Source organism: Malus domestica, chromosome 07, assembly GCF_042453785.1.
Source record: "Malus domestica chromosome 07, GDT2T_hap1".
NCBI classification, from domain to species: domain Eukaryota; kingdom Viridiplantae; phylum Streptophyta; class Magnoliopsida; order Rosales; family Rosaceae; genus Malus; species Malus domestica.
The window spans coordinates 21,262,392-21,285,591 of record NC_091667.1 but is presented as its reverse complement, the minus strand read 5'-3'; the positions used below and the strand labels follow the sequence as shown (position 1 = coordinate 21,285,591).

At 37.7% G+C, this 23,200-nt stretch overlaps 1 protein-coding gene and 2 long non-coding RNA genes across 3 annotated transcripts; all 3 read left to right on the top strand.

Annotated features, from left to right (window-relative positions):
- Positions 1 to 437: 437 nt before the first annotated feature.
- On the top strand, positions 438 to 3,797 carry LOC108171702 (uncharacterized). Its single transcript, XR_011582785.1, has 6 exons — positions 438 to 601; positions 946 to 1,015; positions 1,697 to 1,849; positions 2,677 to 2,758; positions 3,132 to 3,274; positions 3,475 to 3,797. It is a non-coding gene; the product is annotated as an uncharacterized lncRNA (long non-coding RNA).
- A 1,141-nt stretch (positions 3,798 to 4,938) lies between these two features.
- LOC114826068 (arabinogalactan protein 16-like) lies at positions 4,939 to 6,273 on the top strand. The gene is made up of 2 exons (XM_029105735.2): positions 4,939 to 5,436; positions 5,849 to 6,273. Exons 1-2 carry the CDS (start codon positions 5,229 to 5,231, stop codon positions 5,953 to 5,955), a joined length of 315 nt encoding a protein of 104 aa, XP_028961568.2. The 5' UTR covers positions 4,939 to 5,228; the 3' UTR covers positions 5,956 to 6,273.
- A 5,993-nt stretch (positions 6,274 to 12,266) lies between these two features.
- LOC114826067 (uncharacterized) lies at positions 12,267 to 18,429 on the top strand. The gene is made up of 2 exons (XR_011582784.1): positions 12,267 to 13,055; positions 17,976 to 18,429. It is a non-coding gene; the product is annotated as an uncharacterized lncRNA (long non-coding RNA).
- Positions 18,430 to 23,200: the final 4,771 nt, after the last annotated feature.

The following is a 23,200-nucleotide window of genomic DNA, read 5'->3' as shown; positions in this document are numbered from 1 at the left end:
AAATGATGAAGTTTTTCACTTTGGAAACTTGGCTACTAGCAAGACACCTCATTCGTCAACTCCCTCGACCGGAGACTTAGGGGACTCCTACCATATGCTACTGCACCTTGATACTCGGAAGTCTCACTAACACTCAGTGACTTGGATTTTTTCAAGTCTCCAACCGAGAAGTTTTCCTCACTAGGGGAGCCTTCACAAAGGTTGCTTAAGAAAAGTCTCAGCAGTCGGCAGAGACTCAGAAAGAGAAGGCTCCACTTTTTAACTCATATTTGTTAATCTACCTATTTTATTTGGGTGATAAGTTCACTCTTTTAATCTTTAGCTAAAGGAAGATATAGGGTGTGGTTTTGTTAATGGCGGTGGATGATTTGGATGAAAGTATGTATCTTGGGGATTTTTTTTGCTTGCAGTTGTTTAGGCGAACACTAAAGAAGTTTTGTGGAATGAGATTCTTATACCAAATTGTTTCTCCGTTTATGGCAGGTAATAAACATGGTCCAACCAGTAGCTGATAAAATGTCATTGTATATATGCTTTTGTCAATTTTTGCTACGATAATGAGGGAATCCAGAAGATCGAGGCCAATCGATCTGAGTCTGAGGTTTGTACTACTCTATCCCTTTCTTTCTCTCTTTCTGTGAATTTCTTGAAATTGGCGATGCACGTTCTGATTCTTGCTGTGTTTGGGACTAGAGAAAGCTCTAGATTAGCTTTGATCGCTTGAATTTTTTCTTATTTAGTTCAGCACAGCCGGACTACATAATCCTACCATTGGGCTATTTCTAGGGACGTTTTTGTTTACTTTTGTTAGTTTGTTGACATTTTGGTATGTCTATCATATTGATGGAACTAAATTGTGAGTTAATTATGGTTTAGGTTGTTGAATTTTTAATTTGGAATTCCCTTTGGAAACTGTCACAAGTGATGTGTCTGCTATGGCTACAGGAATCAAAAGCGAGTGAAAGGTAAAGCTTCTCTCCAAACATTCATCGCCATCAATTCCAACCAGAGCCAGGTATATCTCTCCTCTTACTTTATCTCTACGATGTTCTATCCCAATTTCTCTCAAACAGTAAGGGTTTTGGTTTGCTTTCTTGGATTAAATTTGTATATATTCCATTGCATCTCAGTTTTCTCTGATTTAATGGCATAATCTGGCTCTTGGTATTCTAACTTTGCTTTCTTTGCATCAAAATTGTATCTGGCTCTTGGTTTTCTTGATCTAATTTTTTTTATTTCTATAATTAGATAAATTAAGGAAATTTTTTCTATTAGTATATGAGTATTCGATTCCGATATATCATTTTCCTCCATTTGACGTGATTTTGGATTATTCAGACTTAGGCTTGCCTTCTGTGTTTTCGATGAAAAAAGGCTTTTAGCTGAGTAATTTACTAATTTGGTTTTGATTATCAGCTATAAGAGAATGAGGGGTTTAATTTGTAATTATATTGATGCGGCTAAATTTTTTAGGTTTTACAGATTTTTCCAGTTCAGGATGATAAAAATTTAGGGCTTTGATTTGTTGATGTGATTTCCACCTACTCTGAATTCAAATAGAAATGCAAGGATATATTAGACTTATAGTGTTTTCAGGCATTTGCATGTTTGCTTATTATAGATGTTGTATTTCTGTAGTGCACTAATATTTGTTTTAAAAAAATTAATTAGTTTTTCCTCCTCAGTGTTTGCTAAGGCGCTTCTCGAGATGGCATTGGAACGTGCAGGTGATGAGGATTCAGGGGATGAGGAGGAAATGGCAAAGGAGGAGGACCAAAAGTGTTCTCTGTTAGGATAATTGGTGCCTTGAATGCCAGAAAGTCTGCACTCACCACTCATTAATTATATGGTTTGTTCCTTTGGTATTTATGGTTTAAAGGTGTTTAATTTGATGGTGTTTTTGATAAATTGTTAGTTTAGTTATTGATTGTATTGAGTGTGGTTTATGCTTTTGGTATTAAGTAGTTTTTTTATATCCCTGAAGTCCTTTTCAAATAGAGAAACGTGAGTTCTTCTAAAATGTTTAAGTGAGTGTCAATCAGAGAGTATTTTGTTAGAATATCTGTCCGAACAAAAAATTTCTTTGGAATGAAATAAATGAAACAACTTTTGAGACTCCCACATTTTAGATGTGTATAGGTTTTGAAAGTATAAAACCAAAAGTTACATTTTCATTCCTATTTACAGAAATACAACTTGCAGAATTAGTTAAATGTATCAAATGACTAGCATGTGAATTTGTGTATAGTTAAAAATAATCTTATCCTGAAGGATTATTGATTGGGCAAATTTGGTTGAGTAAATTTAGGGTTATTGATTGGGCTAATTTGGTTGATTAATTGATCTAATTTGGATGGGTTTGAAGGTTAGTTTGTAGGAATGTTCCATTGGTGTTCTTTTTCTTCTACACAGTTACCAAAATCTCAAGTCCCCATTTGATCCTCGAGTACGACCTAATCATCTTTGCTGTAATACAATCATATTCTTGAGGTTTGGATTTTTTACACTCATGTTTCTGCCCATTATATGTTTCTGCCCAATCATATTTGCTCATGTTTTCGCTGTTAGAAAATACATGCATGTTCTCTAAATTAAAATACACTTCTCAGATTGCTGTGATTATTGGATTGGATTTTCCTTATTTACCTTCATATAATGGTGGGTTTAAATTTTCAGGTGAAAGTTTTTACGCAACCTCATTGCTTGCAAAATTTTGTTCAGTCAACATTCAATGCCCTGCCATCAGATCAAGTTAAAGGTACGAATCACTGTCATACTATTTTCGTAACTTTTTATTCCCTTGCTGAACACAATGGAGTGAATTGTCTTCATTTGCATTCTTGCATTTGAACTTACGTATGTTCTTACTCATTTGTAAGCTTTTCATTAGTCATGAAATATGATACATTTTCTCTTTACAAACTGATGACATACAATTAGTTTCTTTTTGGTTGGGTTGAAATGATATTGATTGTGCTGTTATGAAGCTCCTTTTTATAGTTGAGTCGAAAATCATGTTAATAGAATCTTTTTTTTGGTTGGTCCGATCTGTAACAAATAAGATTGTTTTGTTTGAATCAAAATTTGATATTTTTTTGTGTGAAATTATAGTGGAATCTCAAATTTGTCAGGTATATCTTAAGATTCTTCGTTGCATATTCACCTTACAACTTTTACATTGTCTCTTGATTGGATGGATTTTTATAATTTTCATGATCAACGGATGCATGAAGTAAGGAGGAAGCTACTACTCTTATGGAGCTTCTTTGGCATGGTAAGTTGAAGTTGCAAATCATTTTTTTCGTTCATGGAATTCATTATCTTTCTATATTGGCAATTAGCAGTGTCTGACAATTGGTAAAGTGTATTCATTTTTCTGCTTAATTTATCTTAAGAATATTTGCATCTTAATACTTATTTTAATTATGTTAATTTGTCCCCTTTTCCATAGAACTTTGTGCAATGTGAATGTAGGTTATTCTCAATCCTCAGATAGTGATTATTTAACGACTTCTCCAAACTTGGCTACTCAGCTTAATGTATGCTTGGATTTTAAAGGGGCACCGTATTTATGGGTTGTACGATTCTAGGGAGATAAAGAGAGGGGATTGAGAGGTCATGCTAAGGAGAGTATATTACTTGCCATTGACGAATATACTTCATATAATAGCAATGTGATGATGTGTGACATGCTTTAACTAAGGGATGTTTTTGTGTAGTAAGAAAACCATATAGTCACATTTTTGTATTTTTTTTTTTTTTTGGATTTGGTAACCTGAAATTTTATGTGTGAACTATATGTTTCTTAAGGAATCTTCTGTTTCTTAAAGAAACAGAACTTTTTTGGAAACCATCTCTTTCTAATCCAAGACGTTCAGTTTCTTTCCTGTACAATGTGTTTATATGCCATCTCACTTAAATGTATATAAAAAAAACTGTTTATTCATAATTGTGTTGAATTTATTCATCCAATTACACTTGAAACAACAGGTTCCCGCAACAACGCGCGGGCATATTTTCTCGTTTAAGCTATTATATCAATCTAACGATTTAAAATTTTACACGTGAGCTACAATTAAGTTTAGTTTTTAGGAGAGTAAAAAAATCTCCCGAACAAAGTCTAAATGCAACGCTTTTTATAATAGCTTAACGCAAAGTCAACATATAGATGCTTGGAATCCTTCCGATGTGTGAAGAGATACTACTACAATCATAAGTTTGAAATTCCTATGACAAATAATGTTATTAGACTGTCACAAATTAGAAGGACAACTTTAAAATTCATGTGAACTTTAGAATATGAGTAGATTAGTGTCTATATTAGACATATTAACTAATCCCAAAAAGTTGTCCTTCCATACAGATCTTTGAAGCATAAGCTCAAAATTCTTTGGTTTTTTTTTTTTCAATTCCACCATATTTTAGAATAGAGTAGAATAATAACGTCATTAGACAGTGTGACGAACACTTTCTCCAATCTCACATAAACCTCACCTCTCACATAATAATAGCCGTTAATTAGCCGTTGATCCCGTTGTAGGCCCCGCCCTGATTGTAGAATCCGATACTAGTTTGAATAATTTCCACCCAAAAACGTACACATGACTCAGCGACAACCTAGCTTACAGACTGTCCACTCCTCACACTCTCTCTCTCTCTCTCTCTCTCCCTAAAAGAAATAAAAAAAAAACAAAAAACGCATGTGGGACGTATAGGGTGATGCTCAAAACTCTATTTACTATTAAGGGGTGATAATACTCATCATCTTGTTTATTATAATTAAATGAGTTTAAATTTTAAAATTTATATTTATCTACTATACATATCTTAAAATTAAACTTATTTAACTATTATAAATTGAGTATGAGCATTATCATCATTTAAAGATAGGGAACAAAAATACTTCCCAGTAAAAAGATAAAAGCAAACGAATTAAATAAATAAAAAAGGGCATTACCAATACCATAGAGGGAGGCCTGCCTTATTCTTCTCTTGCTGCCCTCTCCTCACCAGTCACCACTCTCGACCTAACCCTTTATATAACAACCCTAAACTCTCTCTCCCTCTCCCTCCCTCTCCCTCCCTCACATTCTCTCTCTCTCTCTCTCTCTCTCTCTCTCTCTCTCTCTCTCTCTCTCTCTCTCTCTCTAAGAATTAGGTTCTGCTCAATTTTCTCTGTTTCTTTCATTCAAAGTCTTTGCTTTTAGAGTTTAATAGATAGAAAAAAGATGGCACTTTGCTTTGGATTTTCTAAAGCACTTTTTAGAGTTGTTCTAGTCTCTGCAATTGTCTTGTTTGCCCTTCTATCCCCATCTGCTGCTGCCACTCCCAAGCCCTCGGCTGCTGCCACTCCCAAGCCCTCGGCTGCTGCTGCAACTCCTTCCTCCGCCCCTTCTTCCGCTGCCGCCGCCCCTGCCCCTGGCCCTACCAGTGATGGTAACTCACATTTTTCATTTCTTTTGTTAATAATTAGATCTGAAATGCATTTTGTCGATTTTTGTTTTGGGAAATTTTCTCCCCTATTTTTGGCACTTGGGTTTTGTTTTCCTTTCTTGGGTGAACAATCAGCGCGTTGGGTTCTTTGTTTGGGGTAAATTGCACTAACAGTACAGTAGTTTACTCGAATTTTCACTTTCTAACGTATTTTTGTACTTGTAGTTTCATTCGGTTAATACCATTAGTCCAATCCGTCAAATGGGGTAAAATTCATTGCAAGTTCGGGCTTTCATACGAGACGACGTCCACAAAAATGAATGAAAAAAATCAACTTAATTGACGATTGGACTAAAGTGAAACCAGAACGAAAGTATAAGGGTTCAGTTTATAATTTTGGTTGTAATATGTGCAGGGACATCAATAGACCAAGGGATTGCATATGTGCTGATGCTAGTGGCTTTGGTGCTGACATACCTCATTCATCCTCTGGACGCATCAGCATCCTACAATTTCTTTTGAGTTGGATTCTTTTTAGCTTAATTAGTGTTTTTTTCCTTTTTCCTCTATTATTTATTCTCTGTGTGTGGTTGTTTCGTTTGTGCATATTTAGAGAAATTGATGATTGGTAATATTTGAGGCCGATTTAGCTTCTTTTAGATAATTGTTGTGAAATTATTGTTCCTTTCTTCCTTTCTGTTTCATTGCTTGCTTTTACCATATTCGCATTGACACAAACACACGTTATTGTGTTATCCTGTCACAGAATCTTATCTATTTGTAAGAAAATCTTATGAGTTTGGATTAAAGTCTACTGCGCTTGTTTTGGCCCTACTCAAATTTAGGGTTTCGAAACCATGGATGTGACCTGACACGCCTGAAAAAGTATTACGAATTCATCTTCTCTTTTACTCGCGCTTGCACACCTTTACGTTTACAAAACATGACTAAGTAAGATTAAAAGTCGAGAAAATACAAGTAGAGGATCCAGATCCCAACAAGAAACATGCAGTTGTGATACACTTGAGTTTGGGCATACAGAATGCGAAACAGATGGATAAGATGTGCATTGTCTAGTATTCTATTTCGGAACTATTGGTTGTTAGATCTTGGGGCAAACATATAATGATTAAGATTTAACGGTTAAAAACCTTAGAGTATGCTCTCAAGTATAATAGGATTTTTCAAATAAGATGTTCAGCAACGCACAATATAATGGAGTAGGATTCTATCATTTCCTATTCTTATCCCCCTCCATCCCTTATCTCACAGATTGCTTTTTGTCTTCTTCTTACTATAAAAAAATCATACACGAGCTACCTTGCTGCAGGTTCTAGTTGACGAACGTGGATTCCGACCTACCCTTTTTCAAAATTCTGTACCAAATGAATCAAAATCGTATAGCTCTAATCCCATGAACAGGATACCAATTTCCGGTATGCAATACCAAAACATGCATACTCACGGCAAAACAAGACAAAAACCAGGCAGAATAATATGATGTATAAAGAAATAAACCAGGAATAAATTCTGGAAAACGATTTTCTTTTGAGCCATTCCAGAATGAATCTGGGTGATTACTTACAGAGCAAGCAACACACACATGTAACTGACAGAAAACTAACAAGAACAAGATTAATTTTTATAGTAACTAACCACAAAAGGCATACTAAATTCATCCCTTACCACCTAAATATTCACATTTCGAGATCCACTATCGGGATGGAAATTACAAAAAGAAAAATGAAATTAGTGTGGAGCCTAAAGTAATCCCAAAAATTCTAGAGGCGACATGTGGACTTTTACTCAAGAAAGACAAGATTGCCCTCATTAAATGGGCAGGATCCTCAAATACTTTCACGCCCAGCTCACAGCTTGCAGCTGAATACGACATCAATTAGCGATAATTACTCAATTATCTCAAGAGATTATTTCCTATTTAATATCTTAAGAATATTTCTCCATAAACTTTGGCCAATAGAATGCCGCCATATGTAGGGCAAAACCCTAACACCATGGCTGGCAACTCTCCTATATATACCCCAATTATACCAAATTTCAGTAAACTTTTGACACCCCTAAAAGCCCTAAACACTTACTCTTTTTCAAATAAACTAACTTAAGTATTGGAGATCCATTGGCCTAACCCCACTCCACCTTGTGGGCGCATGAGGCTTAGGTTCTTGATCAAATGTGTTGATTGTGTTGCAGGTACATTTTCGATAAAGCTAGAGATGACGGAAATTTACATCCACAACTAGTGTAGAAAATATCGTTGTTCGAAAAAAAAAAAAAAAAACAAGAAGAAGAACACGATTGCTAGAACACGAACCTGGCACAGGAACCACCCTACCGGAATTTAAACAGATATGACATTGGTGAACTCATTGCCACAACGGGATAGAGGGATAAAAGGCAAGCAAGTTCAATGCACACTAAAACCGCATCAAGTCTATTCATCCATCGGGCTTTAGGGTTTGTCAAAACGAAAAAAATCACAATCCTCAACAAACACACACATCCATACATTGAGAGAGAGATGTTAAGATTATTAAAGTACAAATTTGATTTGTGTCACAACATCCAAATTTGATTCGATTTTTGAACCAATAATTTGAAATCCTATACACACTAGAGAAATAAAATGCATGTGTGGACATACATGCATGCAATGAAAAAAAATCAATGTAACACGAAACACAAATTTTTACACCACAAATTGTAATACAAGTGGATGAATATCAATGCGGTTTTTCGACTTGTAACTAGTCATCTCAAATGCGGTCACTTTACAGGTTTCTATTTTCTTCCGAGGCCGCTTTTTGGCGGTTTTAGACCGACCACAGTATTGGATTTGATGTACTATTTGGATTTAGGCCTTATTTTTGGAATGCATGCATAAGTATCGCCCCATTGTTGTTACAATATTTTTCTAGAGCTTTTACATAACTAAACACTGTTTTAAAAATCTCCACCTAACACCGTTTAGACCCTGCATAAGCGCTAGACGGCAGACTATCATCCCGATTAATGCCTAGTTGTTTGAAAATTAAAAAATGGTACCTAAATCTACTAAGGCGCCCGCCTAACCCACCTAGACCCGCCTAGGCACCCACTTCACTTAGACAGAAAATAGGTAACTTTCATTTTGTATTTTTTTTTTAATAAATTATAAGAGACTTGTTTCATACTTATGAACACACATTATATCTTTATTCCCCATGTTTTCATTATGTTCCAATATTTCATAATATGTATGTCATTCTATTTTATAGTTTATAACTAAATTATATATATTTTATGTATAAACAGACACTTATTTACACAAAATATAATATATTTATTTAAATCCATCTAGACGCCTAGGCGTTGAACTCCAGCCCACATTCGACTAACGCCTAACATCTTTTAGAACCTTGCAACTAAATGAGAGTTACTAGATCAAATAATCTAACAGCTTTTATTAGAGCATCTCCAAGCTAGAGATGTTGTAAGACAACTAAAACTCTGTTTTAAATATCGGTTTAGTGATATTCATTTTTACTTGTAAGTAAAAAGTCTTAGGTCCAATTCTTGCCAAAGGCGAATTTAAACCACATTATTGCTAGCCCATTATGAGGCTTAGCCCACTTCCCCACATCTTTAGTATAGATAATATCGTTTTCTAAAGAAAAATATATCCAAACTCAAAAGAGTTATGTCCAAGAGATGCTATAAAAGAGTCTCTATTATAGCAATATGAACTGATTATTTTTGCTGATTGATTGTGAAAAAGTTTGCCCACTGCTAGTAGGTTTTGAATGCTGCAGTACATTTATTTGTTTATATAAATAGAATAGGTCTCTGGCTTGCTTCCAGTAGATTGTTACGTATACATATTTGTTCTGTCTTGTACGACTTGTTGCTTCTACTTGTAATCAAGCAATCTTTTCTTCCCCCCCAAAAAAGCATCAGTAATTATATACACACACACATATATATATATATATATATATATCATCATCATCATAATCATGCGTTATCTTTCCATGATCGAGATGTGAAAGCGAATTTTTATTTTATTTTTTAAAATTTTTATTAAATACGTTGCTCACGAGACTTGACTCAGAAACTCTAATGAAATGTTTCAGAGATTACATTGGTTCCCAGAGTGAAGACATGGAGACTGAAATGTATTATAGACCAAATAATACATATTTTGATTAAGGCAGGGGGCATAAAAATAGTTAATGCACTCTTGTATGCATGTTTATTGCAACATTTGTGTGATTGATTGTGTGTTCTGCCTCTAGCTCTTGAATACGGTTGCTTTTAAAATGGAGGGTATCATGGTGGTTATGCTACTGATCATCTTCTTACATGTGAGCCTTCGACACGGGGATGCTAGCATGACGATAAGGTGCACAGACAAGGAAAGGGAAGCACTCCTTGCATTCAAACAAGGCCTCATCATGGACGGGTACACCCAAGTAATATTCTCTTCGTGGGGAACAGAAGCCACAAAACACGATTGTTGCAGATGGAAAGGAGTCTCACGCGACAAACAAACTGGCCATGTAGTTAAGCTTGATCTCCGAGACCACGATCTTTTGGGAGGTACGATGATTAGTCCTAAACTGGTTGAGTGGAAGCATTTGAAATATTTGGATCTTTTTGGATTTTTTTCAACCGGCGCCAAGTTCCAGATTTCATTGGTTCTCTAACCAACTTAACATACCTCGATCTTTCTTAGTGTCGTTTTGGTGGAAATTTTCCAAGTCATATTGGAAACCTGACCAATTTGCAGTATCTCGATCTCAGTGCTAATGACTTTGCTAATGTAGAAAATATCAATTGGCTCCCTTGTCTTTCTTCTTTTAGCATATTTGGACTTGAGTTTCACCAATCTCAGTAATGTTTTTGATTGGCCGGAAGTAGTTGATAAACTCCCCAAACTAATAAACTTGCCATTAATGAGGAGTAGCCTTCCTTCTCCTCGAGTTCTTTCCACTGTTTCAAACATAAATTCTTCTAAATCTCTTTCTAACGTCGATCTTGCTTTGAACCATATCTCTAATTCTTCAATATTTCTATGGTCACTACAATAGCAGCCTTGTTAATCTTGATCTTTCGTTCAACCATTTGACCGGTTCGATTCCAGATGTTTTTGGAAAGATGAGCTCTCTTGCAGATCTTGATCTCTCTTTTAACCATTTTGAAGGAGCGAACCCTCTTTCTTTTTCTGGGTTATGTAGTTTGCGATTTGTGAAGCTTTCAATAAATAATCTGAGTGGTCAAGTTTCCAAGTTTGTTCAAATTTTGTCTGCATGTACTCAAAACTCCTTACAGAGTTTATACCTCAATGATAATAATCTTACGGGTCACTTCCCAATCTTACAAACTTTTCATCGTTGAAAGTCTTGTTCCTTTCCAACAACCAACTGGGTGGAAGAATACCTGAAAGTATTGGCCAAATGTCCAAGCTAGAGGATATTAGTTTTGGCATGAATTCTTTGGAAGGGGTCATTTCGGAAAGACTAAAATGTAGCAGTGATCCCTCAACTTTAATCAAATTGGAGCAATAGTCCATCAACTAAAAATTCATTACCATTGGTCCCTCAACTTTAATCAAATTGGAGCAATAATCCCTCAACTCAAAATTCATTACCATTGGTCTCTCAACTTATCATAATGTGTAGCTATAGTCATTTTCATCAATTTCGTCAAAATTTTGTCAAAATAAGTTATGTTGGAAAAACTATTTATATAATTAGGGTCCCTCAACTCATCAAAGTGTGTAATTATAGTCCTTTTCGTTAACTACGTCAAAAATTTTGTAAAACGAGTTATGTTGGAATGACCATTACTACAATTGGGTTAAAGTTAAGGGACCATTTCTCCAGTTGAATTAAAGTTGAGGGACCAATAGTAATGAATTTTTAGTTGAGGGACCATTGCTCCAATTGAATTAAAGTTAAGGGACTATAGCTACAATTTACTCTTTCGGAAACTCATTTCTCAAAACTTTCCAAATTAATCTTTTTGGATTTTTCCTCTAACTCACTAGGTTTGAACCTCAACTCTAATTGAGTTCCTCCTTACCAATTAGATCACATAAATTTTGGGTCTTGCAAGATGGGTCCGTATTTCCCAAAATGGCTTCAAACACAAATGGGCTTTACGTACCTTGATATTCATGATGCTGGAATTTCCGACATCCTTCCAAGTTGGTTTTGGGATCTGTCTCGTAACGTGACATTCATCAGTCTTTCCCACAATCAAATTGGAGAAATGTTTGCAAATTTGATAGTGGATTTTACAAATTACCCTGAACTGCATTTGAGTTCGAACCAAATTGAAGGTCCAACTCCTGCAACTCTATCACATGCGTCATATTTGAATCTCTCTAATAATAACATTTCAGGGTCGATTTCTTCCTTGTGTGCAAGTGCAGGTATGAGTTTTAGTTTTCTTAATCTTTCAAGCAACAATGAGAACTTCCAGAATGCTTGACACATTTAGACAATCTAGTCATGCTTGATTTGAGTTACAATGCTTTTTCCTGAAAATTTCCTACGACGATATGCTCCTTATTTGGGATCGAAACATTGAAATTATGAAGCAAGCAATTTGTGGGAGAGTTGCCTTTATCCTTGAAGAATTGCACAAGTTTAAAGGTTATTGATGTTGCATATAACCAATTGTCTGGATCAATACCTAATTGGTTGGGGGATAGCTTTCAGAATTTGGTTATCTTAATGCTTTCCTCTAACCACTTCAATGGAAGCTTGCCCCTGCAACTATGCCATCTAGTATACATTCAAATTTTGGATGTGTCTGTGACCATCTCTGGAGGTATATCGAATTGCCTAAAAGTTTACTACTCTGGCTTAGAAAGGAAATTCAAGTCTTACCGTCGAACATTCTTATATGAGAAATACTGATGGACATTCATCCATGGGGACTAGTTATGAGGATGATGCAACCTTCATATGGAAAGGAAGCATGCGGGTGTACAAAAACACATGAGGGCTTGTGAGAAGAATTGATTTCTCAAGCAATAAGTTAAATGGAGAGATTCCAACTGAAATCAGCTACCTAGTTGGCTTGGTTTCTTTAAACCTATCGAGAAACCAATTAACGGGTCAAATTACTCCAAACATTGGAAAATTGGAGTCGTTAGATTCACTTGATTTGTCAAGAAATCAGATAGATGGAAGAATTCCAGCAAGCCTTGCTCGGATAGATCATCTTGGTTTCTTGGACTTGCATACAACAACTTGACTGGAAAGATTCCAACTGGCACCCAGCTCCAAAGTTTTGATCCCACTGTTTATGCTGGAAATCCACAGCTATGTGGACCTCCACTTCAAAATCCGTGTGAAAAGCAAAGAAATAGGTCCAGATCAAGTTAGTAATGAAGATGATAAGGATGATCAGCTTATAAGCTACGAATTTTACATCAGCATGGGGCTTGGGTTTGTTGTTGGGTTTTGGGGAGTTTGTGGAAGTCTGATATTCATCAGGGAATAGATGTACACATACTTCAAGTTCTTGAATTTGCTGAATGATTGGTTTTATGTGAGGGTAGTGTTGATCAAGCGGAAATTAACGGATGCTTAACAGATAAGCTCTAGTGTGTGGTACGTAAAGGATCAAGTAAAATTAGTTGATGTTTGTTAAAAGTTTGTTAGGTTTCTTATGTAAATAGACAGATTAGACAAGGTTATAATTGTAATTGTAAGAGCAGTATATTGTCTATATATACACTGCCATACCATTGTAAATTTTAACAAAGAATTAATATAAGAGAGATATTTAGAAACTGTGATTTCTACATGGTACCATCGCCAAATCGCCTCACGGCTTCTTCGATCCTGCCATTTTCTTCTGCTCCTCTCTGATCTTCTTCTCCGGTGAAATTGATTACGTTGTTCTTCTACTCCGATTCAGGTTCTCGACTTCTTTTTCTTGAATCTTAATGGTGTCTCCCTCTGCATCCTCATCTCCAATTGAGTCGGTGCCTCCTCCCAACCCTAATTCTTCAAACCCTAATTCTTCTTCCCCAAATCTCAATTCCTCTCAGATGTATAATTCTCTCACGATCCAGAACATTGGCAGCATGGTTCCGATCAAGCTCCGGCGATCCAATTATCTTCCATGGCGTGCTTTGTTTGCTCCGATTCTTCGTTGCTACAAGCTCCTTGGGATTGTTGATGGCACTGAGCCTTGTCCATCTTCCTTTCTTCCTGATCGCTCTCTTAATCCTGCTTTTGAGCAATGGTATGAGAAAGATCAGAATCTTCTTATCTGGTTCAATTCAACGCTCTCTGAGGAAATCATTCCGTTCACAGTCGGTGTCTCTTCCGCTCGTGATCTCTGGCTTAAACTTGAGCAGCGTTTTGGTGGTGTCTCGGATGCACACATTCATCAATTGCGTTCGAAGCTTCAAAATATTCAGAAAGGTTCTCAGTCCATGTCTGACTATCTTCAACAAATCAAGGAGATCTCCGATTCTCTCACTGCTGCTGGTGTATCTCTCACTGATCGTGATCTCATTGCTGCAACTCTTGCTGGTCTCTCTGATGATTTTGAATCGTTTTCTGATTCTATCTTACTTCGCCTTTCGTCTACTTCTTTGGATGAATTACATGGCCTATTGCTCACTAAGGAGTTATCCATGGAGCGTCGTAAGAAAATCTCTTCCTCTGAGCCTTTTCATGCCTTTTCTGTGCAAGGCCAACCGCCTCTACTTCCCACACCACCGCAAGCTCTTGCTGCTCAGACTCCTGGAGCATCACCACTTCAGAATTCCTTTCGGTATAATTCTAACCGAAGCTACAATCGTGGTTCTAATCGAGGCTACACCCGTGGTTCCAATCGAGGCTCCAATCGTGGTTTTAATCGTAGCAACTCCAACTCTGGTTTCTCTCGTGGTTCTTATAATTCTGGATTCAACCGTCATGCCTCTCCTTCAGGTCACAAAACTCCCTGTCAAATTTGTGGTTCTACTAGCCATGAAGCTCTTGATTGCTTCGACAGAATGAATCCAGAAATCTCAGGCAAGTTTCCCCCAGCTAAACTTGCTGCCATGTGTGCTCATTACACTGCGAAGTCCTCCAATTCTTGGCTCATAGATTCGGGTGCTACCTCTCACATTACAAATGATATCTCCAATATTCAATCTCCAACTCCCTACCATGGTGAAGACAAGGTGTACATCGGAGATGGTAAAGGTCTGTCTATTGCTCATACTGGCACATCTACTTTGCATACTCATGCTTCTTCTTTTCAATTACACAATGTTCTTCATGTGCCTCATATGAAACACAGTCTACTCTCTGCCTATCAGTTTATCAAAGATAATGATTGTTCATTAACTCTTGACATTCATGGATCCTCTGTCAAGGATCGTTTTACGGGGAGGACGCTTTTGCGGGGCCCAGTTAGAGGTGGATTCTTTCTTCTTCAAGGCCCTTCTTCCTCCAAAGCTCCTACCTCTCCTACTGCACTCGTAAGTAGTTCTACTAATGTTCGCATTTGGCACAGCCGACTTGGTCACCCCTCTTCTGTTATCTTTCGGAAAGTTCTGTCTACGAATAAAGTTGTTGTCCAAGGCAGATCGTCTCCAGACTTCTTTTGCAAAGACTGTGCTTTGGCAAAGAATCACAAGCTTCCCTTTGGTACTACTCCATCTACATCTTCGACCAGTCTTGAATTGTTGCATTGTGATGTCTGGGGGCCGTCTCCTATTGTATCCGTCAGTGGCTATAGATATTACTTGCTTATTGTTGATGATTACAGCAAGTATAGTTGGTATTTTCCCTTAAAGTCTAAGTCTTCTGTATTTTCAACCTTTGTGGAGTTCAAATCCTATGTAGAGAACACTATTGGTAATAAAATCAAGGTTGTTCGATCTGATTCAGGGGGTGAGTTTACAAGTCATCAGTTTCAGCATTTTCTTAAACTTCATGGCATTTTACAACAATTTAGTTGCCCTCATACTCCTGAGCAAGATGGATGCGTTGAAAGGAAACATCGCCATTTGGTTGAAACTGCTCGTACACTATTAGTGCAATCTCAAGTGCCTCATATGTTTTGGGTTGAAGCTTTTTCTACTGCTATCTATCTCATTAATCGACTTCCACTTGGTGGTCTACTGCAATCTCCTTGGGAACTCCTCTTCTTCACTTCTCCAGATTATTCTCGCCTTCGAGTTTTTTGTTGTGGTTGTTATCCCTGGCTCAAACCCTATACGACATCCAAGTTGGATAGTAAGAGTAAATCCTGTGTATTTCTTGGGTACAGTCTTCAGCACAAGGGGCATCGCTGTCTTGATCCACTTACCCAACGTGTTTATATCTCTCGGCATGTACTATTTGATGAGACCACTTTTCCATTCCATACTCTATCCTCTGCCACTGTTCTTCCCCCTCATTCCTTTGCTGATACTTCCCAAGTAAATCCTTGTGTCAACCTGCAATTTCCTATCCCTGCTCCTTCTTCCCCTGCTCCTTTAAGTTCATCACCTGCTCCTTTGATCAATCCCTCCAGCACACATTCTCCTGTACCTCCACTGCATTCTCAAGTGCATCCCTCTCCTATGCCCTTATCTCCACTCTCCCCTCCTCCCACTAATATCCATCCTATGATCACACGATCTAAAGCTGGTATCTCTAAACCCAAAGCCTACTCAGCCACCAACCATCCTTTACCTGACACTGTTGATGTTATTCCCTTTACTTATCTTCAGGCCTCCAAACATGCCCATTGGAGATCTGCTATGCAGGATGAGTATAATGCCCTGCAGTCCACAGGCACTTGGTCTCTCGTTCCGTTTCAATCTCATCAGAATATTGTTGGTTGTAAGTGGGTGTTTCGGGTTAAGAAACATCCGGATGGCACTATAGATCGATACAAAGCTAGGCTTGTGGCCAAAGGCTTTCATCAGCAAGCTGGTTTGGATTACAAGGAAACGTTCAGTCCAGTTGCTAAACCAGTCACCATTCGCATTCTTCTATCTCTTGCAGTTCAATATGATTAGTTTCTCAACCAATTGGATATCAGTAATGCTTTTCTGCACGGAGACCTTTAAGAAGATGTCTATATGCAGCAACCCCCCGGTTTCAGTGATCCCAATTATCCTCATCATGTCTGCAAACTTCGAAAATCCTTGTATGGATTGAAGCAAGCTCCTCGGGCTTGGTTTGACAAACTCTTTGTAGTTCTGAAGTCCTTGGGATTCCATCAATCACAATCTGATGCTTCTTTGTTTGTGATTCAAACACATGTCCCCATTATTGTCTTGGTGTATGTCGATGACATTCTTGTCACCGGTCCAAATCCTACTGCTTGTCACAGTTTCATTCAGCAACTCAGTACTATTTTTCCTGTGAAGGACTTAGGCCCCTTGCATTATTTTTTGGGTCTTGAGGTTCAGAGATCCTCTGCTGGTCTTTTCCTACATCAAAGCAAGTATATCCTTGACCTGCTTCACAAGACAAACATGGCTGGTGCTAAACCCTGTCTTACACCTCTTGGGTCAGTCCAACTTGATCACACAGGTTCCTTGTTACCTGATCCACACGAGTACAGATCCATTGTAGGTGCCTTGCAATACTTAACTTGGACACGACCTGATTTATCTTTTGCTGTAAATCAAGTCTGTCAATTTATGCATGCTCCCCGTGAACCACATCTTCAAGCAGCTAAACGCATTCTCCGATTTCTGAAAGCCACAGTCAGCCATGGTTTGTGGTTCAAGAAAGGTGATATTCATCTTACTGCCTATTCGGATGCTGATTGGGCCGGCTGTCCTTTTGATCGACGCTCTACTAGTGGATATTGTATATTTCTGGGATCCAATCTTATCAGCTGGAGTGCTAAGAAGCAACCAACGGTTGCTCGTTCCTCCACTGAAGCCGAATACAGGTCGTTAGCCCACACAGCAGCTGAAATCACATGGATTTGTAAAGTGTTCAAGGAACTTGGTCTTCACCTTCCTCATGTTCCTTCTCTCTGGTGTGACAACCTGTCTGCCATATCTCTTGCTTCCAATCCAGTTTTCCATGCTCGCACCAAGCATATAGAACTTGATTACCATTATATTCGAGAGCTGGTCCTTGCCAATCTTCTCAAAGTTCAGTATGTGTGCTCTCAAGATCAGTTAGCCGACATTCATACCAAATCTCTGTCTAAATCCCGATTTCTATACTTGCAATCCAAGCTTTCTCTTGGTCCTTTTGATGCATCCAAGTTCAGCTTGAGGGGGTGTAAAGGATCAAGTAAAATTAGTTAGATGTTTGTTAAAAGTTTGTTAGGTTTCTTATGTAAATAGACAGATTAGACAAGGGTATAATTGTAATTGTAAGAGCAGTATATTGTCTATATATACACTGCCATACCATTGTAACTTTTAACAAAGAATTAATATAAGAGAGATATTTAGAAACTGTGATTTCTACAGTACGTAATCTCCCTCTCATCAAACCATCACGATAATTGGTTTTTATGATTACTTGTCTTCGTCGAACTTACTGGTGCTTGTTTATTTTTATACGTAGCTTCACGCTTCTTCTTCACTCCACTTCAATTGTGTGGTTGCCATGACCAAATTATCTGCAGAAACTTTCAAGTATTGGATTCTGCTTAATACCGAAATAACGAGATCGCAGAAATGTACTAGGGATATGTTTTCCTTGGTAAATGATTTGATACCGTGCCTTGAACTTAATTCATAGGGACTTCTCCAAGCAACTGTTTTTTATGAATATTGTTCTAGTTTAATTGTTTTACATTAAGAGATTTCTGTAGTAAATCGTTTTAGATGAATTTGTTTTTTTACTTTATGTTTTCTCTCTAGTAAGTGGGGTTGATGTTGGGTTCCCCTGCCGTATCACTTGCTCTGTTGTTTCCTTGGCAAGGTTTGGTTTTATGTTCCCCTCATTTGTATTTCTCTCTTTATTTTAATAAGCTTGAGGGGATGAACGGTGAGTGCTATTGCCTCATCCTTTTGAATTTTCTTAAAATTAAAAAATTCTGCAGTAAAATAGTAATTCATATTTTGATTTTCAGCGCATTCTAAACTAGTTAAGAATTCTGATATTAAGTTAACTAGTAATTCAAGCCAATACCTTGCCGTTTGCAGGGCAGAATTTTTTTAATTTCGTTAGAGGATCGTGCCTAACTGAAAATTAATTTCAAGCAGCAGCAGCAGATCATCCATGTCCTCTTTCCTGTTTTGTTTTTGTATATACTAATATGTTTCTCTGATTTGATCAACCACTGCTAACTTTTCATTGTAACTCGTAAGCATACTTTTCTTTGTAGTCTATTAGAGATGAAATCGCAGACCAACTGGAGGAGTAGAACCCAGATTTGACTAAAATAATTAAGTAGCAAAAGAAATCCGCGATCAAATAAAACGGATATGATAGCCTCACTAATGGTGCAAGCGAGTTATATCCCACATAGCAGCAGATAGATACTGGGGTCCTGTTCTCTGTTTCTCTGGTCACCTATTGCTCGCTTCTCCATGTAACTGGTAAGCCTAGCTACTTCTCTTTGTACCGTATTTGAGAAGAAATGTCACCCAGATTCGGCTGAGATGATTATATACCGAAAGAAATTCACCACTGTACAAAATCGATATGATTGTGACGCTAACTATACAAATACAAGTCCATCATACACCAGTACTCACTGAAAACCGGATTGATATACATTGTAGCAGAGATTTTTGCTCCTCATTCTCTTTTAATTTGCAACGGCATTTTCTTGTCAATATAAATTTGATGCAAGCTTGTATTTTGAGATGTAAACTACTTCCATGTGCATGTTTTGGTTGCGCTCCAGCTTCGGCGTTGAGTACTATATGAAACTACACAAATTTCGAATGACCAAAATCTAGAAATGTTCTCTTGGTCACTTGGTGACCAAGAAATATATTGCTTCTCACCCATGAATTGATATTCAGTGGCACTCATCAATTCAGCTTCTGTTGTTGACAAAGCAATACTGTGTCGTTTAATAGAGGCGTAAGAGAAATGACACACCCTAACCCTGATATCCTCAAATATCAAGGTAGGCACGTGCTGGCCGACACTCGAGGGTGACGAAGCCATTTTAAACATGCCTTCAAATAAAATATGTAATTAGAATGAAAATACTAATGCAGGAACATGTTCAGAGCATACAACTAATTAAAAATAATATGAAAGAATTATAATAAAAAGGTATGAACAAAGGGAAGAGTCATACACTGAGAAGACTCGTATGTACCTATGTCGATGTGCCCTAACGTTGGGATTGTGTGCCTCGATTCTAACTCCTAATGGGGCGCAAATAGAAAAGGTGAGTGGACCAAAGTTTATAATAATAATAATAATAATAATAATAACACTAATAATAAGAAAACCATTTTATTTATGAACATACTAACCCCTTATTTTGAAAACATATATAATACTACATAATAGGTTTTTTAGAAAACCCTAGCATAAGCCATGAAATCATTCGTAAAATATGTATGCGTAAAACAATGCTTGAAGTTGGTAGTAAAATCGCCCGAAGGCAAATCTGTAAATCTCATCCATGCTATACTCTCTAAAGGTATCATAGTCGTCCGAAGGCAGTACATGTCCATCACCCGAAGGTATAATAGCATACATACACACCGACACTAGTCATGGCTAGTAAAGCTGTCCAACACCGCTTTCTGCATTGTAGCTGAGGGTGTATATATATATATATATGTGTGTGTGTGTGTGTGTGTGTGTGTGTGTGTGTATGTATATCTCACTACTCCTCCGCCGTGTCCTATGGCCATAGACGTCATACCCATGGTGTGTGTATGCCGTATGATAACCCACTAGATAAGCACAAAAAACATACCTCAAAACTCGTATTAAAACAGCGGAGCTCAAAAGCTCAAACCCTCATTTCATAAATCCATGATAATTCACATATTCATAAATCTGTAAAATAAAGCATATTCGAAAGCCATAAAATTGTATGTACGAGAATCCAATAATTCATAACTTTTAATAAACATAAATTTGATAAATCATAAATATTTTGTAAACCATAATTATAGAAATCTGTAAAACATAATATAAAACATATTCAATTCATGAAGTGTAAAATGCATGCTAGGCTAATATTTTATAAAATAATGCAAGTTTAGAATAGGTTCACTCACAGGTATTCCATTGCCCAAGAGCCGCTTGAAGTAGCGAGAATGGTGTCGCTTCCCATTAACGCACCTAAACACAATTTGAGACCATTTAGTAAAACTCTACTAAAACGATCGAATTTTGGAAAACAGACAGCGGATTCGAATTTGGCACGTCGAGAAACCTAAGAAGGGACCTCGAGTTCCCCCACGCGCCGCCACAAGGTAGCGGCCCCGACGGCCACACGCCGAAATGGGTTGCCAGAAAGTTCGCCGGAAAACTCGTCGGCATCACCGTGGACAGCGGCGGAGCACAGTACCTTCTGCAGAGGCGCATGTACTCCACGCGTGCCTAAGCACCGACCGTGGAAGCTGGGCTAGAGTCCAGGTTACTGGGTTAGGCCGGTTCTCAATTTGGGTTTTAAGCTTTGGTTTAGGCCCAAAAGATTGGGCTTAGGCTAATAGGTGGATGGGCTGATTTTAAGATTGGGTTTGAGCCTAGGTTATAGGGTAAATGGGCTGGTTATTGGGCTGGATTACATCTGATTGGGCTGATCTGGTTAGGGTTGCGGGCCGGGTTTGACCTGGTCCAGATCGTGAGGTGCCGGGCTTCACAAAGAAGAAAGTCGGAGTTTCCAAGCTCCGGTCATCTCCAACTCATCACTAAACCTAACGATGTTGGCCAGAAATGAAGCACAGGGAACAACGATTTGAAATATACCTATTAGAGGCCGTGACAGTGGCCGAAGTTGGCCAGAAAATAGTTTAATACAGTCTGTTTAAGCCGGAAACTGGGAAATTCTTCCCCAACATATTTCTGTCTTAAAACCCAACCAAAACACACAAGCATGCTCAAAATCAAGCCCTGAAGATGAATGTATAAAAGTTAGAATATTCCTAAAGCATACCTTGGCTGAGATCATCGAGAGCTTGGAGTTTGCCGGAGACGGCGAGGTGATTTCTGCTTCCTTGTGCAGCATGCACAATCATGGAAAAATAGAGAAATGAGGTTAGGGAGAGACAAGGGTCAGGGGTGGTTGAGTTGATGGCAGTGGTGGATGGTATAGTAGTTTCTAGAGTTGCAAAGGTGGTTGGTAGAGTGCTCGGAGATAGAGGAAGTATGGAGAGAGAGAAATGGGGGGAGTGTCCCGAGGAGAGAATTGGGAGAAAAGAAAGAAAAGGTTCAAGAGATTTGAGGAGAAAGCCACGTGGTAGGAGGAAAATAGAGAGTGTAGTGTAGGTATGGATCCCACGGGCCATAATAATATCAAAATAATTAAAATATCCAACCCTAATATCTAGAATAGTGAAATGACTATTTTACCGCTCGACTTCATTCGTTAATAATTTTTTTGTTATAACTTCAAATTACGTTCCGTCTAAGCCTACGCGTCTGTAACGTTAAGTACTACAAGAATACTCCAAGAAATGGATCTTATGTGACACGACAATGCGGTCAATAAAAGTCAATGCATTTACCTTGAAGGGCATTTTTCGTAAATTCACGTATTAAAATTATAAAAATCGTAATAATTGGGGACAGATTGTTACAAGAAAGCTCCACTCCCAAAAGAAAAAACACATCCATATGTACTTTTCATATCAATTTCATCTCCACTCCAATCACTGTCATAATAGCCTATTAAGATTGACTCCTTACCTTTCTCGTATTCAATCCCATAGTCTAATGTGCCTTGTATATACCTGAGAACCCTTTTGGCTACTCCTAAGTGTTTCTTTGATGGTCCACGAATGAATCTAGCAAGTAAGCTAGCTGCAAACATGATAGCTAGTCTAGTGGCAATCAAATACAAAAGACTTCCAACCAGTTGTCTACACATGTTCTTATCTATTTTTCTCTCTCATCATCCTTCTTAAGCTTGTAACTAACCACCAATAGAGAATTAACAGGCTTGTAATCCTTCAATCCAAACTTTTACAACAAACTAACTGTATATTTTCTTTGGTTAATAAAGATCCCATTCTCAGATTGCAGGATTCCCATTCCAAGAAAATGATACAAGAGACCCAAGTGTCATTTCATACCTATTCATCATATCTTGTTTGAACTTTTCTAACAACTGTGTGCTATTACCATCATCTACATAGATAGAGATAATGATGCTTTCATTTTCTCCCTTTGATTTGATGTATAAAGTTGCCTCACTTGGACTTCTGGTAAAACCACACTTATGTAAGTAAGGGTCAACTTCTTCATATCATGCTCTTGGAGCTTGCTTCAACCCATACAAAGCCTTTTTAAGCTTGTATACTTTGTCTTCTGCACCCTGCACTAGAAATCCCTCAGGTTGATTAGTGTAAACTTCTTCTTGCAATACACCATTAAGGAAAGATGATTCACATCCAGCTGAAATAACTTCCATTTCTTTTGAGTTGCTAAAGCAATGAGAGTCCTGATGGTGTCTAATCTTGCAACAGGAGCAAAAGTTTCATTGAAGTTAATTCCAGGCTTTTGTGTATAGCCCTTGGCAACCAGTCTTGCCTTGTGCTTTTGAATTGTCTCATCCAAATTCAGTTTGGTCTTGCAAATCCATTTCACTCCAATAATAGGCTTGCATGATGGTCTGTTAACCAATTCCCAGGTTTTGTTCTTCT

Bases quoted from the DNA above. Each gene is read 5' to 3' on its own strand.
- LOC114826068 (XM_029105735.2), top strand. From the start codon at position 5,229: ATGGCACTTTGCTTTGGATTTTCTAAAGCACTTTTTAGAGTTGTTCTA. The intron at 5,437-5,848 runs GTAACTCACATT...TAATATGTGCAG, and splicing joins CCCTGGCCCTACCAGTGATG to GGACATCAATAGACCAAGGG.